General features: G+C 41.7%; 1 protein-coding gene across 1 annotated transcript in view; it reads right to left on the bottom strand.

Annotated features, from left to right (window-relative positions):
* The window catches only part of SLC7A6 (solute carrier family 7 member 6), a 43,939-nt gene that overhangs the window by 4,039 nt on the left and 20,990 nt on the right, over positions 1 to 18,910 (bottom strand). Inside the window, exons 4-9 of the mRNA XM_083370367.1 lie at positions 14,393 to 14,537; positions 12,932 to 13,055; positions 5,670 to 5,773; positions 4,448 to 4,544; positions 1,686 to 1,835; positions 198 to 381 (exon numbers count right to left, since the gene is read on the bottom strand). Of these exons, the coding sequence (XP_083226493.1) occupies positions 198 to 381; positions 1,686 to 1,835; positions 4,448 to 4,544; positions 5,670 to 5,773; positions 12,932 to 13,055; positions 14,393 to 14,537 (804 nt within the window). The remainder of the gene's footprint in view (positions 1 to 197; positions 382 to 1,685; positions 1,836 to 4,447; positions 4,545 to 5,669; positions 5,774 to 12,931; positions 13,056 to 14,392; positions 14,538 to 18,910) is intronic.

Raw genomic sequence — 18,910 nt, 5'->3', positions numbered from 1 at the left:
TCACATTTACTACTAAAACAATAGTGAACAGCGGTAAGGCATGGAATGATATGGGAAGGATGGCATATGGAATATCCCATCATTCAGCGCAGTTCACTAAGACCTTAAAAAAGCTTATTAGCAGGGGGTTGAAATGGAAGACCTCCAAGGTTCCTTCCACAGCCAATTATTCTAACCTCTATGGAAACGATCCTTACCTAAGATCTTGCTGACCAATGGTGACCTTTTGGAAACAGGCAAGTAGACCCCCATGAAGTAGACTGGAATTCCAGAGAGTGCAATTCCAATGCCAATGAGAGAATTAACGGTGTCACTATAGAGTGGCACAACCACTAAAAAAATTGAGCACATACAGAAGACGATTGGGAAAAACAGGCTCAGCTGGAAAACAAAAACATAGCACTGAATAAGGAGGAGGAAATGTAAGAAGTCATGCTCCAATTTACAATTTTTCCCACAGTCATTAGAGGAAGTTCTCAACTTACTACCATCTGTTTAGCAACCACTTGGAGTTACACGTCTGATCGCCATTTTGAAGCTTCCCAACCAGCTTCCAACAAGAAAGTCAATAGGTAGGGAAAGCCAGATTGGTTTAACGACTGCATGACTCACTTAATGACTGCAGTGATTCACTTAACTGTGGCAAAAAGGTAATAAAATCAGGCCTGGTTCAGTTAACAACCACCTTGCTTAGGAATGGAGATTCTGGTCCCAGTTGTGGTTGTGAGTCGAGGACTAGCTGTTCTGTCTCCAGAAATGACCTTTCACCCATCCAGTAATTGCTAATCCACAAAAAACACCAGGATCATCCATAATACACTAAAGTACAGTGGTACCTTGGTACTCGACTACATTGAAAGTCACTGAATTTGATACTCGACTGCTTTGAAAGTCATTGAATTTGATACTCAACTACATTGAAAATCATTGAATTTGGTACTCGAGTGCTTTGAAAGTCATTGAATTCAGTACTTGAACTACACTGAGTCATTGAATTTGATATTCAACCACATTGAAAGTCATTGAATTCGGTACTCAACAACATTGAAAATCATTGAATTTGGTACACGAGTGCTTTGAAAGTCATTGAATTCAGTACTTGACTACATTGAAAGTCATTGAATTTGATACTCGACTACATTGAAAGTCATTGAATTTGCTACTTGAGTGCTTTGAAAGTCATTGAATTCAGTACTCGATGCATTGTAATAGTAATAGCAATAGCACTTAGACTTATATACCACTTCATAGTGCTACACAGCCCTCTCGAAGCGGTTTACAGAGTCAGTATTTTGCCCCCAACAATCTGCCTCCTCGTTTGACTGACCTCGGAAGGATGGAAGGCTGAGTCAACCCTGAGCCGGTGAGAATCGAACTGCCAAACTGCTGGCAGCCGGCAGTCAGCAGAAGTAGCCTGCAGTACTGCATTCTAACCACTGCGCCACCATGGATCATAATGTGAAAATTTTGTCCCGGTACTCATTGTGTATTTGGTATTCAATGCACAAACTAGAACTTGTCAGAATCACTGCCCTTTCCAGTTTGGTCGGTACTCATCGTTTTGGGTTCTCCCAGAACCAATTAATGACGAGTACCGTGGTACCCCCTCTAGTCTTAATCTCTTTGCAAAAAAATCAGTGATTGCTTTTACATAAATGATGGGTTTAATCTTGTGTCATTCCTACCTTGAGTGGTCGATGCCGATCCGGTTGCTTCCAGCGGAGGTAGAGCTGTCCAGCGATGGACAAGCCGACAAAGAACCAATAGCTGAAACTGAAGTAGTTAATAAGCAAAAAGACATCTTCTACGGTCAAGTAGATGAGGGTCATAGTACACTGTTAGAAAAGATAAGAGAAAGCCATGAAAAATCCCAAGCACAACGTTTTCTGATTTCTATACAGCAGCAGCACTTCAGCTGACTTACTCTTTTGGCAGTCAGGTCACTTTGGGGCTAAAACGTAATTCATGCAGGTGGTCCTCGACTTAGGACCTCAATGGAGCCCCAAACCTCCATTGTTAAGTGAGCTTTGCCCCCATTTTATGACCCGTCTCGCCACAACTGTTAAGTGAATCATTGCCGTCGATAAGCTGGTAACAGGGTTGTTAAGTCAATCTGGCTTCCTCCCTTGACTTTGCTTGTCAGAAGGTTGCAAAAGGGAGATCCCATGACCTTAAGACACAGTAACGGTCGTAAGTATGAATTAACTGCCAAGCATCTGAATTTTGACCAGACGATTACAGGGATGCTACAAAGGCGGTAAGTGTGAAAAATGGTCCTAGGTCACTTTTTTCAGCACCCTTGTAACTCTGAACAGTCACTAAATCAACTACCGCAAGTCGAAGACTACCTGTACTATGTTTTATTGATACAGGTAGTTCTCAACTTACAACCGCTCATTTAGTGACTGTTTGAAGTTACAACGGCATTGAAAACAGTGACTTAGGACCCTTTTTCATACCTACGACTCTTGCAGCATCCCTGGGGGTCACTTGATTTACATTTGGATGCTTGGCAACTGGATCGTATTTATGACAGTTGTAGTGTCCGGGGGCGGGGGGTGGGGCGGGCATGGGATCCCCTTTTGGGGACCTTCTGACAAGCCAAGTCAATGGGGAAGCCAGATTCACTTCACAACTGCAGCGATTTGCTTAACAGCCAGGGCAAAAATGGTCATAAAATAGGGCACAGCTCACTTAACAAATGCCTTGCCCAACAACGGAAATTTAGGGCTCCACTGAGGACTCTCTGCACATCCGCTAAGCCTGGCTGCCATTGAAAACGATATTGCAGCACACAGTGAAATCAATAAGGTTGGGCCTCCTCTCCAGGACCACAGCATGAGATTCTGTGGGATTTCGGAGACCGAATCCAGTCCTTTCTTTGGAGCGTCCATTGCATGCAAGTGTCTTGCTGGCAACGGAATAAGGGAGAAAATAAGAGCAGCGGGCAGGAGCAGATTTAGATTCATTGATTTCCAGGGTTCTAAAGATCTTCAGTGTTTTGAGGCAAGGCAGAAAGCCAGGGTTAGAATGCAGTCTCATCTTGTCTTCCCCATTCCTCACCGTCATTATCCCCTGTAGAAGACTTTTAAGTGACAGGGTTTGATCCCAGAAAACCACCAAAACTTGTTTTCTCTGCAGTCATAATACCTCTTTAATGTGGATAATGGACAGAGATGGAATAGGAATGGGAATAGGAATAGGAATAGGAATAGGAATAGGAATAGGAATAGGAATAGAATGGAATGGAATAGAATTATGGAATAGAATAGAATGGAATAGAATGGAATGGAATGCAATGGAATGGAATGGAATAAAGAATAGAATAGAATAGAATAGAATAGAATAGAATAGAATAGAATAGAATAGAATAGAATAGAATAGAATAGAATAGAATAGAATGGAATGGAATGGAATGGAATGGAATGGAATGGAATGGAATGGAATGGAATGGAATGGAATGGAATGGAATAAATAGAATAGAATATAGAGCAGAGAACAGAACAGGACAGGACAGAATAGAGAATAGAGAATAGAATATAGAATAGAACAGAACAGAGCTGAAAGGGAGCTCGGAGGTCTTCTAGTCCAGCCCCCCACTCAAGCAGGAGGACCTATATACCATCTCAGACAGGTGAATGTCTAGCCTCTTCTTAAAAATCTCCAGTGATGGAGTGCTCACAATTTCTGGGGGTAAGCTGTTCCACTGGTTGATTGTACTCACTGTCAGAAAATTTCTCCTTAATTCTAGGTTGCTTCTCTGGAATTAAGTCGATAAGGATTTTCTAAACCTCGGGAGAGTTTTTGCATCCTAATCCATCTGAAACATGATCGGGAGATCAGACATTGGATTCCAATCGCCACTGCATATTTTTGCTGCATTTTTCCCCAAGATTTCTCACCCTTTTTCCACTACCACCACCCTACTCCAAAAAGACTTAAAGGCCAGTGGAAAAACCCCTGTCAACTCTGTCCATTATCCACATTAAAGAGGTATTATGACTGCAGACAAAACAAGCTTTGGCAGTTTTCTGGGATCAAACCCTGTCACTTAAACGTCTTCTACAGTAGATAGTTCTGCAGTGTGGAATGAGTATAAGGGACTGAATTATTATTTCTTTTAATGACCCTGTAATCCAGGGGTCTTCAAACTTGGCTCCTTTAAGACTTGTGGACTTCAACTCCCAGAATTCCTCAGCCAGCCATGTCCACAAGTCTTAAAGGAGCCAAGTCTGGAGACCCCTGCTGTAATCCCTTGCATTAGGATGGAATCGGGGTGACTGAACAGAGCTTGAGCGTTTACTGGCCGGATGCCCTTCCTGAGGCCTACGTGGAGTTCGCGTTGCGCCCAGAGAGAGAAATATCTGCCGCTGCCTGGGATCGGACCCACAGCCTCCTGGTTGTGAAGCGAGAGCTCCACCTGAATAATCACAGTAAATTGGCTTACATTGAAGAAAAGAGCTGGGACGGGTGTAAACCTTCCAATATGGATCATGGATAGGAGGTCAGGCAGATGACCTTCACGGGATCCGACGAAGAAGAGCCTGAATAAAAGAGACAGCACGCTTAATATCCTATGTGGTAGAAAACTAAGAACAGTCCGCAAATTCTCTCTCCATGCTTTCTAGTAAACAAAGTGAGAATTATCTGTCCTAAATTCCATTTAGAGCACTGTTTCTCAACCTTGGCAGCTGAAAGATGGGTAGACTTCAACTCCCAGAATTCCCCGGCTAGCCTTATTTAAAACAGCACATTTATGCTGGGTGGTGGCGAGGAGGGGAGGGAACTGACGTTGAGAATAGGGAATAGATACAAAGCACAGGTTGTGCCCCAAAACACCCTTGTGGTTTTCACCACAAGAGGCATTTTCTAGAGAGAAACAATAGACAACCACAAATGGCTACTCCAGCAGGCCTTAGGGATGGGTATGGTTTCAATTGTCTCCTTCTGCAGTGGGATTAAGTAGACAATCCCAGGGCAGCAGGAGATAATTAAAGTCTTTTGTTTGTCTCTCCGCTTGTTTTACTGCTGATTCTTATGGTTTTGATCCTGACTGATATAGCAGATGTTTAGAATCAGCATTAATGAGAATGGGATATAAGCTGAAGTGGATAAACAAATTGCAAATGATATGACGCATTTCCTGTTTCAGATAAACAGAAACTGTGCTTGGAAAGGCTTAAAAAAATCAAATCTGAAACTAAATGACATGTAGTCCTCAATGTGCGTCCACAATGCAGCCCAAAATTTCTGCTGCTAAGCGAACAGAGATTAAATGAATTTTGCCCCATTTTACGACTTTTCTTGCCGTTAAGTGAATATGGTTGTTAAGTGAATCTGGCTTCCCCAATGACTTTGTTTGTCAGAAGGTTGCAAAAGGGGATCACGTGACCCCGGGACGCTGCAACCATCATAAATATGAGCCAGTTGCCTATGGTCTGAATTTTGATCACGTCACCATCAGGGATGCTGCAAAGGTCATAAGTGTGAAAAATGGGCATAAGTCAGTTTTTCAATGCAGTTGTAACTTTGAAATGGTCACTAAATGAACTGTTGTAAGTCGAGGACTACTTGTATATCTTCAATAAGCTTCGACATAGGACATTCTTGTGGTTAGGGGTATACAGCTTTAAGTACGCGGAAGCAAAATTAAATTGTTGTTCTTTTACCTGGATGAGGCTAAAATAGAGGCATTCAGTCCCCCAAAACAGGACAAGGCAACAGCTATCGGAATGGTCCAGCTGAAAATCCCAAACACTTGGTCAGCAAAGGTCTAACAAGATAGAAGAGAAAAGGGAGGAAAAATTAGAATGCATTTAACACGCACTGGAGCGGAGATTTCAAAATGTTAAAAGTTCAGGAAGTTCGCAGCCAGTCTCTGTTTGTGTCTGTCTGGCACTGAAGTTCAGCTGCAGTCAAACAATTTCAGAAACAAATTTCAGTCTGAATTTATTGTTGGGAACGCCCGATGCATAGAAATCATTGCACACATTCTGTGCAGATTAGATTGCTATACTATTCATCTTCTCTTTGCTCATAAGCAATATTCCAAATTACCCATTTGGCCCCAAAAACACCACTAAATTAAATAATATGTGAGAATAATTTTCTGATACCTTGCTTAGAGAGAAAGAAAACAGTTAAATCTTTTTTCTAAGAGATATACTCGATATAAAACTCCCTTTTTACCACCCTGTAATCCTTTAATTCAGGGTAGAGTTGGGGCAACTGGATGGAGCTGAATCTTTACTGGCTGGCTGCCCTTCCTGACACCTATGCAGAGTCCACAGCAGATATTTTTTTAATTTGTGCCCTAGGAGAGAAATATCTGCTGCTACCTAGGATTGAACTCTCAACTTATCAAGTGGGAGGAGAGCATCTCCACCACTAGACCATCATGTCGGTTAGATATATGCTGTATAATATATAGATATAATGGTGTGTGCGTGTGTGTGTGTGTGTTTATATGCTTTCCTAATCCACTTTCTTATTTTGTTCTACCTCTCTTAACCCTACTCAAGACATATCTTGAACGTTTTTCCCCTCGTGATCAGCTGAAAAGTAAACTATTCCCAGTCTCTAACAAATGCATGTATTTACCACAGTAGCAGCATTTGGTATCTACGTCTGCAGATCTGGGTTTTTTCATCTCACCCCTGGACCTAACGGACTTTAAATCCCAATTTACGCCAATATATTGTCATTTTGTGACTGCCATTCAACGTCTACACCTTATCCATAACCCAATGACTGGCAAACTACCACAAACAATTTTCTCACCATCAGTAGTACCCAATAACTTTTTTCCCCCTGCAATCTCTGGAACATCCCAGAGTGAGAACAAACAAGTTTTTTCACTTAGGAATTTTGTGATTTTAAGTATTTGAGCGCAGGGTTGGGGCAAAACACGTATGTCGAAAAAGAACGCTAAAGGGTTCATGTCCCTGAAATCAATGTTGCACGGATAAAAAAAAATGTGGCCTCTGGAACTTGGAAAAAAGAAGTTCAACCACCCTTCAAATGTTTCAACCCTTCCAGAGTGATTAATTTCACTTAATTCAGCTGGCACCCAAGGTGCAGTTATGAGGGATGGGGGAGGCTGCAGAAGTTAAGATAGGGAGGATTGCCAAAGTTAATTGCCTTCCTCTGTTTAAACCTGCTCACTCTTTAAAACAGAACAGAGCACAAATGAGAACTGGGACCAACTGTAACTTTAGTATGTCAACAAACCTGGCAAAGTACAATGGCGCATAAACCTGCTTTTCACAGCAGGAGGTAAGGACTCAGCAGAATAGAACAGAATATTCTTTATTGGCCAAGTGTGACTGGACACACAGTTTATTCACTGGGGCATACCTTCTCAGTCTACATACAGACAACAAAGTAATATAGCCATAAGATACCAACAGGAGAAGGCAGTAGGAAAACAAAATAAAAGAATAACAGGGTTTGGAAGGGACCTTGGAGGTCTTCTAGTCCAACCTCCTGCTCAGGCAGGACACCCCATAATATATCCTATATAGTTTCAGACAAAGGACTATCCAATCTCTTCTCAAAAGCCTCCAGGGTTGGAGCACCCACAACTTCTGGAGGCAAGCCGTTCCCCTGATTAATTGTTCATAATGATAGGAAATTTCTCCTGAGTTCTAGCTCTAGGAAAGAAGAGGGGGATAGTTGGAATTCAGTCCTACTACCTGGGTAAATCTCCTTAGACATAAGACAGCACCGTTGGAATTGGGTGTTCGGCAGAGTGATAGAATAAGGGAAAAAGCTGTCTCTGTGTCTAGTTGTTTTGCCATGCAGTCTAAGTCTTTTAGTGTCTGTTTTCCCAAAAAGAGTTACATATCTGGATTCATTTGATAGGGGGGAAAGCCACTTTGAGCTTCTGTATTCCATATTTTTAGAGATGTGCAATAAAAATAAATAAATCCTTATTTGGGTCCATTTTCACAAGATTGCAAGCACCAACTATAAAGCTTAACCTTAATCCTCCACAAACGGAACAATACATCAGAAAGAATGCGTCTGGTGATCTCAACATGATAATCTCAATGTAAAAGGTATAGTTGTGTCAGTTGTGTCCAATTTTACGATGCTCATCTCAAGTTTCTTGGCCCAGGGAGACAGCGTTGTCCAAAGACAATTTCCCTGGTCATGTGGCCAGCATGTCTATACACCCAAGGCGCAATGAACTCTGTTACCTTCCGACCAAAGTAGTACCTATTTATCTACTCGCATTTGCCTGCTTTCAAATGGCTAGGTAGGCAGGAGCTGGGGCAAGGAACAGGAGCTCACCCCATCGCGTGGTGCTCAGGTCTCAAACCCCTGCTGGCAGCTCTCCAGCTGACAACCTCAGCATCTTCAACCACTGAGCCACTGGGTTCCCCCCTCCCATCTCAAAGTATGAATGGACAAATATGTACATACCGGAGCTCACGAAACAAGAGGTATTCAGTGAAACACATGGCTCTTGCTAAATTAAATGGAATCACAGAAAATACTGTCCCAGGACAGCAACGTATATAGAGAAAACTGCAGCCAGTCCAGGCAGTCCTTGACTTACAACTGGTTGCTTAGCAACTGTTTGAAGTTATGACGGAATCTCCTCAAAAGAAACTTATAAGCTGGTTTTGAAATTCCCGATATCACCCTCCAACTATCAGGCGACCGTTTGCAGCTGTTTGCAGCACTTTGTGGTTATTTGGCCACAATTTAGGATGTTTTGCCAGAAATTCGGCCTTTCTTTTGAGTTTCTGTCAAAATCCAGCCCATAGCAAACAATGGGCTCACTTAACAACCATGGGGTTCGCTTTAACTGCAGCGTCCACTTAATGACTGCTGCAAAAAAAACATCATAAGGTCGGGTCTAGTCACATAGGGACCCATTTTAAAATTGTCACAGCTTACAACTGTAATTGCTAGGCTCAATTCTGGTCACAAGTCATTACATTCGCTGAACAAAGTTCAGAATTAGGAGCAGCAACAGGGTGGAGGTAAATGCTATTATCATCAGTGATCTAAACATGTCTGAGCTCATGATAAGCACCTGGCCATCTCTTCCACAGATGTTCCACCCACTCAGTCTTTATTTATTTTTCCTGCAGATAGATGAATCATTGATAACCGATGAAGAATTCCTAGGTGCAGTAAATAAGAAGTTGGTGCTGATCACAGGCCTGTCCGTTGGCAGTCTGACAGATGGGCCTCCCTATCTGTAGGATCTGTACTCAACGGTTCACATTTTCGCGGTGGTGACTGGAAGCTAAACCGTTCGATGAACTGGGAACGTCTAAGCTAATGAAGAGGAAGACTTAGGAGTCACATGATAGCAATCTTCCAGTACTTGAGACGCTGCCATAGTAAACATCAAGCAGTCCCTGTGGATTTTATTCCACTAGTCATTGCCGACTACACGGGGTGATGCTCATCTCCGTTTCAAGGCCATTGAGCCAAACACTGGCCAAAGACATTTCCACGGTCATGTGACCAGCATGACATCATGGAGCGCTGTTACCTGATCACCGAAGTGGTACCTATGTATCTACTCGCATCTGCATGCTTTTGAATTACTAGTTTGGCAGGAGCTGGGATGAGGACAGGCGCTCATCCCCTCACATGGCGCTCAGGTCTCGAACCGGGCTGCCGGCCTTCCAGCCAATAAGCCCAGCATCTTAACCTCTGAGCCACCGAGCTGTCCTATCATAGAAAAGAGGTGGTAGATTTGATCTCCAAAGTACCCGAGGGCAGGGTAAGTATAATGGGTAGAAAAACATCAGAGAGAGAGATGCAACCTGAAAATAAGGAGGACAGTGAGAATAATTAATCAGCGGAATAGCTTGCCTCCTGGAGTTGTGGGTGCTCCATTGCTGGGGGTTTTAAGAAAAGTTTGGACAGCCATTTAACTGGGATGGAATAAGTTCTCCTGCCTTGAGCAGGGGGTTGGACTAGAAGACCTCCAAGGTCCCTTCCAGCCCTATGATTCTACATGCTACTTCCAACTTGGCTAACACAAATGCAGAAATATTCCTCAAGAATTTCCTGAGAGTGACAACAATCAACCAGCGGAACGTCTTGCCTCCAGAAGTTGTGGGTGCTCCATCACTGAAGGTTTTTAAAGAGGAGACAGGATAGCCATTTATCTGGAATGTTAGAGGGTCTTCTGCTTGAGCAGGGGATTGGCTAAAAGACCTCCAAGCTGCCTTTCTCTTATTCTGTATTTATCATACTAAAAAAATTAGCTGCTGTTGCCTGCATTCACTCTGAGGCCGGGTGGCTTTTAGCCTCTTATCTTTTTCAGGAAACTTTTGTTCATCCAATGCATTTGAGCAGTCAAGTTGACTGAGTTTATTCTGCCTGAGAAGCATTTCCTATCGAAATATAAATTTTTGAGTTTTGAGGGTTACCAAAGCAACTCTGCTCTTGTCCAGAAGAAAAATGGGACTCTTGAAACAGAAACGAACACTTCTTAATGCATTAATACCTCAACTAGAATTTAAAGGTGTAGCTTAAAGGAAGTCACAACATTAAGGTACAGATTAAATAGAACTGTTATTGCAGAACCATAAATGTATCATCAATATATCACAACTACAGGCTTGCTCAGTGAAGCAAATATACATGATTAAGCACAGCAATTACTTGTTTATCAGATTGTAACTGATACACTGAAATTGTTTGGCTTAATTTGTTTCTGCTCTAGGCCTGGGCAAGGTTTCTCAGCCAAATAAACACAACATAAGCAAGTGGAATCTTGCTCAAAACTCATCTCATCTTTCCATTGGTTCCTTTTGTAATTTAACAGGGCCAGAAGAAATCTTTATTTACATGCTTTTGAACAGAGAAACAAGCCAGCCTCTAAGGGCTTTATCCTTAAAAACGGAAGAAATTCAGAGGTTAAAACAAGACCAAGAAAATAAGTCTATGGGTAGAAAGTATGGATGTGCAAAAAAGTAAAATAAAAATGGAATCAAAATAGAAAATGGCACATACTTTCTTCTAAAGATCCTCACTAAACTTCACTTAAACTGTCATTACTTTTAACAAATGTGTGCCACTGAATGGAGAAGTACGCTTGTTTCATAGGTAGTCCTTGATTCACAACAGTAAGCTTGGAATTGTGCTTGTAAAAAATTTCGGCCGTTCAGCGGCTCTAAAGGTGGCCCGGTTGCCAAGCACCTCGAATGCAATCACAGGTCTGTGGTGTGTGCATGCGTGTGCACACGTTCAGCCATCAGCTTTTAAAAATGGGGGTCATACCCGCTTTTGGCGGTCCACATCACCTTAAACGGTTGCTAAGCAACCAGTTAAGTGAAGACTACCTGCTAATTGTTCAGCATTTGTGTGTGTGTGTGTGTGTGTACTGCCTTACTTTGTGCTCAAGCAGGGGGCTGGGCTAGAAGACTTCCAGGGTCCCTTCTAGCCCTATGAGTCTATGATTCTCAGGTGAAAAATGTTCATTTTTGAGGGTGAAGGTTTGTTCTCCCAGCTTGGAGAATGAGCCTTCACTCTCATCCTCCACCCGAACTACAGATATTCACCACTATGACAAATGTTCATTAATAAGAATAAGAATAAGAATAAGAATGAGAATGAGAATGAGAAGGAGAAGGAGAAGGAGAAGGAGAAGGAGAAGGAGAAGAAGGAGAAGGAGAAGGAGAAGTTGGAAGGGACCTTGGAGGTCATCTAGTCCAACCCCCCTGCTCAGGCAGGAAACCCTATACCATTTCAGACAAATGGCTGTCCAATCTCTTCTTAAAAACTTCCAGTGTTGGAGCATTCACCACTTCTGGAGGCAGGTTGTTCCACTGGTTAATTGTTCTAACTGTCAGGAAGTTTCTCCTTAGTTCTAGGTTGCTTCTCTCCTTGACTAGTTTCCATCCGTTGCTTCTTGTCCTGCCTTCAGGTGCTTTGGAGAATAGCTTGGCTCCCTCTTCTTTGTGGCAGCCCCTGAGATATTGGAACACTGCTATCATGTCCCCCCTGGTCCTTCTCTTCATTAAACTACACATACCCAATTCCAGCAACCGTTCCCTATATGTTTTAGCCTCCAGTCCCCCAATCATCTCTGCTGCTCTTCTCTGTACTCTTTCTAGAGTCTCAACATCTTTTTTTACATCGTAGTGACCAAAACTGGATGCAGTATTCCAGGTGTGGCCTTACCAAGGCATTGTAAAGTGGTATTAGTACTTCACGTGATCTTGATTCTATCCCTCTGTTAATGCAGCCTAGCAATGTATTGGCTTTTTTGGCAGCTGCAGCACACTGCTGGCTCATATTTAAGTGATTGTTCTGTACAAGGTCTCATCAGCAACGAACCCAGAGATATCACTTTCAACCTGCTAAAAGCAGAAATGTTCCTCGTTTCACTGCAATTTTAGTAAAGTGTTTAGGTCCGTGGGTCTCTTAAGCTACCCTGAGGTGTTAGGAAACTAGGCCCAATTTGTCAGCCTCTCCGTCGGAATCACCCACAGGGAGGGACAGAACGCAAATGACATTAATTGCCTTTTCCTCCTTTTAAAATCAAAAGGGTTTTACCTTAAAATCACAGCTGAGGGTAACTGATGGTTTAATCCAATAAATCTTCACTTAATTTAGTACACATTTCACCTCAGCCTCCTGATTAAACATCAAAATCAGAGGAAATGCAATTTCCCCGATTAGTCACCAGGTATATCAAGCTCCAACAATATTTCTAAACCGAAATGAGTGCCAAATCACTCCAGGATAAAAGGTATTAACTCGGTTTTCTCTTTTCTTTCAAGCGGAAAAGTTAAACAGTTATCAAGCTATTAACAACTGGGGGGAAAAAATAGAAATGAGGTCATTGCAATGACAGTCGAGCCACAATAGCCCAATATAAAAAAAAATTTCAGGCAGATGCACAGACTCAAAAGCCAAATCCTAACAATTTATATAGTAAGGACAGACTTACCACCGCAACTGCATCGCTAGAAAGTATAGCATTAATATCCAGCACTGTATAGTAAGCTATATTGGTCAAGATGTAGATAATTGTCACAATTGGCATAGAAATAGCAATAGCTAGAGGCAGATTCCTGGACAAATAAAACAAAAAAGAAAATACTTCAGCATTAGTCACTAGGCACCCAACAAACAACTGCTTGAAGCCTGGAATATCGTCTGCTCATATTTACAGTGATTACAGAACCATGTGAAAGTTTAAGAAATGCATTAAAGCACATTAGGTTTTTCAAGAAGTGCTTTATTTACATTATTCTGGGACCCATCTGTTCCAGAGGCTGTAAATGTGTACTGATTATAGCACACCAGAGGCTCACATGATGTGAGGATCACATCAGAAACTCACATTCTGTATTCCTTCCCAGTCACTGTATACAAAAAGTCAACATATTGAAAAAGGAGAATATTTCACAGGGTTGAAATGTGGGGTCCTTGGTACTTTCTGAGCTTAGTGATCTTCTTGCAGATGTTTCATTGCCCAAGTAGTTAACACCATCAGTGCTAGAAAGAAGAAGGAGGAGGAGGAGGAGGAGGAGGAGGAGGAGGAGGAGGAGGAGGAGGAAGACTGTGGATCCTTGGGGCTCTCATCTCTTCTCCCTGTTTTTGTTCCATAAAATTTCTTTCAGACCACAGCTCTTGGTATTGCCAGTCCAAATGCACGGTATAACTATTTTATCCTTCTTTGCTTAATGTTATTGGATTTTAAAAAATGGAAAAGCAGGTAGTAATTTACAAGAAAGTGATAATTTGGGAACAATAATTGCATAACCTAATACTAGAGGTAAGACTGATTAACTAGGAATCTATCTGTTTGGAATATTTTGTCAGGCATGAAAGAGCGGGTCCACACCTGAGGTGTAGTTAAACCGATTTATTGTTACTTATGCCGATGCACAGGAATATTCTGAATAAAGGTTAGCAGCCGGTTGGAATTAGATAAAGGTCAATGGAATTCAAGGGAGGTTGGATTTAATTCACTTGTGACTATGAAGGGATTCTAGGCTGATCCCTCTTTTAACTCTGTCCCCAGATTCTGCCACTCCTTCTCCTACATACCTACAGTATAACATGTATACAGTACTTACCACTGTTATCACACCTTGCAATTTTTAAATCAAACTGTACAAAACATTTACAGTTCAACTCTACAACATTATAGAAATTTAAGCCATAAAAAGTGGGTATGCTCAAAGCAATGTTCTATGTTGCCTAACTTTGTTTTAATGAATCTCTTCAACTTCATAATTCAGTCCTTTCCCCCTTGTATTTGCAGGATTCAGAGACACTGATATTGATGCAAACTGTTTCATTTCTGGGATCAAACTCCTTGTCAGCTGAAAACTTGGTGAAGGTCTTTCAACTTTGTGAGGGTTTTACTTGTTAAAAATTAAACGTTCCAAGAAGCTCTTACCTTTCCGGATTTTTTATTTCTTCAGTTACAAAATTCAGTGTGTCCCAACCTGAGTATGAGAACAAGGCAGAATAAAGTGCAAGAGAAATCCCTCCGAGGTCCCAAGATGATCCCTCAAAAGAGTCCTGAAAATGTTCTGAGTATCCTGGATATAAAAGAAAAACAGACAAATAAATGTAACCTTGGAACATACAAAACAAAGTGGTTGGCTTAGGACAACATGACAAGAAAAACGACAGCTCTGCAGAACCCCTGATACCTATAATAGGACATAAGACAATGCCTAATATGATCTCACAAGATTGCTGAATCTGACAAACATTCGGTAATCCTACCAGAAATTTAGCAAGATCCCATACTAAATAACGAATCACAATCAGTAGAACTGATCAATCTGATTGCTGTAGAACGGGATTCCATAAAACCTCAACTCAAAGACATCCATGCTCTCAGCAGTTGCAGGAAATTCAAAATGCCCACTCTTTAAGCAGCCATTTTAAAAAAGGGAGAAAGTCATCTCTCTTTTTTTTGGAAATGCAAAAATAAATAAATAAAATAATATCCCTCTTTGCTTTAATCTAGAGCAGGGGTGTGTGAAGTCAATGTCTTAATTTCGGGTTCATGTCTTAAATGTCCCCATCAGTGCTAGGATTGTAGATGCCTTCTCGTCCAGCTGCTAACTCCCTTATTTGGGGTCCATACTTTTTAGACCAAGCACATATTAAACCACCCAACAGACACCATTTAGGGGAGAAATGGTTTCAAAAGTACATGTAACCATCAAGGTTTACTCTTATTTCCTTATTCAGTCTCAGCCCCTGGGAAACAGTTTTGAAACTACTCCAATGAGACCGAGGTGTCCATTACTAGAGCAATTAACTATTACTGTTTTTGCCTTACTAGATGGTGATGAATGGTAAAAATTCCAAATTCAGTCAGGCAATACATTTAGAACAAAGGTCTACAACCTTGGCAACTTTAAGACCTGTGGACTTCAACTCCCAGAATTCCTCAGCCAGCAAAGTTGATCTCCACAAGTCTTAAAGGTTGCCAAGGTTGAGGACCCCTGATTTAGAACACAGAATACAAACTAATAGGGTTGGAAGTGATCTTGGAAGTCTTCTAGTCCATTTCTCTGCTTGGAGACCCTACACCATTTCTGGACAAATGGCTGTCCAATCTCTTCTGAAAAACCTCCAGTGGTGGAGCACCTACAACTTCTGGAGGCAGGTTGTTCCACTGGTTAATTGTTCCCACTCTCAGGAAATTTCTCACTGTTCTAATTGGATCTCTCTTTCATCACCTTTTACCCATTACTTCTTTCCTCACCTTCAGGTGCTTTTTAGAATAGCTCGGCCTCTGTGGCAGCCCCTTAACTATTAGAAGACTGCTATCATATCACCCCTGGTCCTTTTCTTTGCTTGACCAGACATTCTTAGTTCCCTGAATCGTTCATCAAAACACTTTACAATAGTGATTTAAAATCTCTCTGAAGCTTCATCCAACTGGATGTTGAACAAAAAAAGGGATGCTGGCTTGGTGTTAAAGGTATAAATCCACCTTTAATCTCAGGTATACTAAAAGGAGAGTCATTCTACTAAGCCACATCCATTCTTCATTTTTCACCACACAAACTATTTTTCCCAAGTTGTGTGTTTTTTGAACAGTGGATAAAGATTTTTTTTAAAAAAATGAAAACCAGCAGTTGTTTTTATTCAGTGTCACTTAGAAAACAAACTGTGAAGTTGCTTCACAGGAGTTTATCTACAATTCTCTGCAATATTTAAAGTGATGACTACAAAACGATGCAAACCACCTTAATCAATTTCCACATCTTGCCTTCTTAGGAAGAAAGCATGGTGGCTAGTTGCAACAGAGATGGCTATGTTGCAAGGATGGCAAAAGCTAACATAATATGTGCCTTTATTGTGATAATGCATTATTCTTCATAGGCCACACTGATGAATAAACAACGTACTGAAGGTATAAACGCATTTTCAGCATAATGGAAATACAGACTTCCTGTTTGCTTGTCCCAGTGTGTGACTGAGATTTCCAAACCAAACAGGAATAAAGAAGTGGGTTTTTTAAACTGAGTATTGTGATAAACCTACAACAGCTCAGATACTGTAGCTCAAAAGAAAAACAGATTAGCAAGGCCAGGTGGCCGAAACTGAACAATAGACAAATAACAAAGGAAAAACACAAGTATGACTAAAGGATTCACAGATCTTGGCTTCAAAATACAAGCAACCTTGTCAGCAATATGCATACAAGGGTCATCAAAACAGCTTTTTAAGGTCATTCCCATTATTGCTTTATAGGCCAAAGTTTGTTCAAACAGTAATATAATTTAAGTAGCCTACACATTTCTGGATCAAACTAAATGTGGTATTAACTGGATGAGTTAATAACTGGCTCTCACCCACGCTGAACACCCAGTGCAGAGAACTTCAAACAAGACACAATCTATATATTAAAACAAATCCGTAAATGATTCTACGAGATTTGAAAAGCCGCGTAGAATCAACGGCTTTATTATAAAGTTCCAAAAAGTTGAAGGAAACTGATTGGTCGATCCAGATAACAATGTGAAGCCTTCATTTAGACTCTGAGAAATGTAATAATCACTCACAGCTGCTTCATAGTGAGACAGGAAGGAAGGAAGGAAGGAAGGAAGGAAGGAAGGAAGGAAGGAAGGAAGGAAGGAAGGAAGGAAGGAAGGAAGGGAGGGAGGGAGGGAGGGACTGGCTTATAGACCTCTAATAAAATGCAGTATAAAACATTAAAATAAAGGTCTTAAAAGTTCAATTAAAATTAAACTAAGCAGGATCAAGAGGGAGGGAGGAGGTGGGGTGTTTTCTACCCCATCAGCCACTTCCAATGTGCCACATCCACACTGGGAACTCAAGCTAGTTGGTACAGCCATGTCTTCAAGGCCTTTGGGGAGCAGATCTCAACTTGAGGGCTGGGGGCTGGGCAAGGTGTTCCAGAGGGCAGGAGCTACAGCAGAAAAGACTCTTCTCCTTCTCCTCCCCAGTCAAAATTCCTTGGCTGACGGGGTCCACCGTAGGCTCTTCTGCCACATGGGTGGGGTGGGCTGATTTCTTAGAGAGCCTCATTTCCCCCCTTTCGCCCTGAAAATCTCAGCTCAGATTACCATTTTCACAGGGATTTGTTTAAATATGTGCATCAAGAAGTTAGTGACCACATAATAGCTTCTTCCCAGATTCAAGTCAGGTTGCACACATATTCCAAAGGACTGGTCACTTATACCTCCTGCAGGAAAACAAAGTTGTGCAGGTTGCTCTTTAATGGATGGCTGGTTGCTTAGCAACCATCCAAAGTTGTGATGGGCCTCCCAAAAAACAACCCGGATTCAAATTTCTATCAGTTATCCCCTCTGGTCACAAGATGGCATTTGGGGCGCTTGGCAAAGGACCGGCTTTACAGCTGTTTGCAGCATCCTGTAGTCACATGGCTATGATTAATGATGGGCTGGGTTTTTGTTTTGGGGTTGTTGTTTTTTGCTAGAGACCAGCATTCCTGGCCAAAAAAAATGCTCATTACGGACTAGGGGTTTGCTTAACGAATGCAACATACATTTTATGATCCCCAGAAAAAAAAATGTCATAAAATTGGATCTGTAACATGGGTGCATTGACTTACAACCAACATGACATACAACAGCAATTCCAGGCCCCATTACGGTCGTAAGGCGAGGACTAAAGGTAACCAACTTGCTATAGAATACTGTCAAGCTTTTGTGGATTAAGTTCCTTTTACCAGATGTAGGGAGTATTTTCTCAAAAGAACAGTACACACACCACCACAAAAAATGTTTAAAAGGAGGAGAAGAGGAAAATGAATTATGGAAGAGCTTGGCAGTGCCAAGTACAAATAAATAATGAATGTCTGTTAAAATATTTGTTGGGTATAGCATAAATCCATGCATTGCTAAATGGATTAAGGCTGTAGCTCAGCCAGATTCTTTCTCTCTGTTAAATCCATTGAAAATATTGCTAAACCTTTAGCTCCAGCTCAGCTTATATATCACAATTTCTCATTCACGCCTACCCAGAAATTCATTAAGATGAAAGATCTATTTTTTCATAAAGAGGAATTGTTCACATTAAGGAACTCTTTAACACGGGGGGGGGCCCAACCTCTGAGCCGCAGCCTAATCATAACTGGGCCGCGTGAGAATCGGGCCAGTGCACACACTCGTATGCACGCAGCTCAACTCATGCGAGCATTGGCTGGCATGAGTTGCACACGCAGCTCAACTTGTGTAAGCTGAGCTGCACACGTGTGCGCGCCAGCCTAATGCTCACGCGGCCCGCTTCCCCTCTCCTCAGCTTAGCTACCGAGGGGACCAACCAGTGTTATACCTTCTGATGAAAAATAACCCAAATGGGTGCTTCCTCAAAGTATGGTTTTGCGGCTCAATTTTTCTCTTTCTCTTTATCGTTTTGTGCTTCGTGCTGTGTTGACTCCTGGTGTTTCTCTAGACTAGTC

Source organism: Vipera ursinii (assembly GCF_947247035.1).
Source record: "Vipera ursinii genome assembly, chromosome: 10".
Lineage (NCBI taxonomy): Eukaryota > Metazoa > Chordata > Lepidosauria > Squamata > Viperidae > Vipera > Vipera ursinii.
This window is presented reverse-complemented; position numbering and strand designations above follow the sequence as displayed.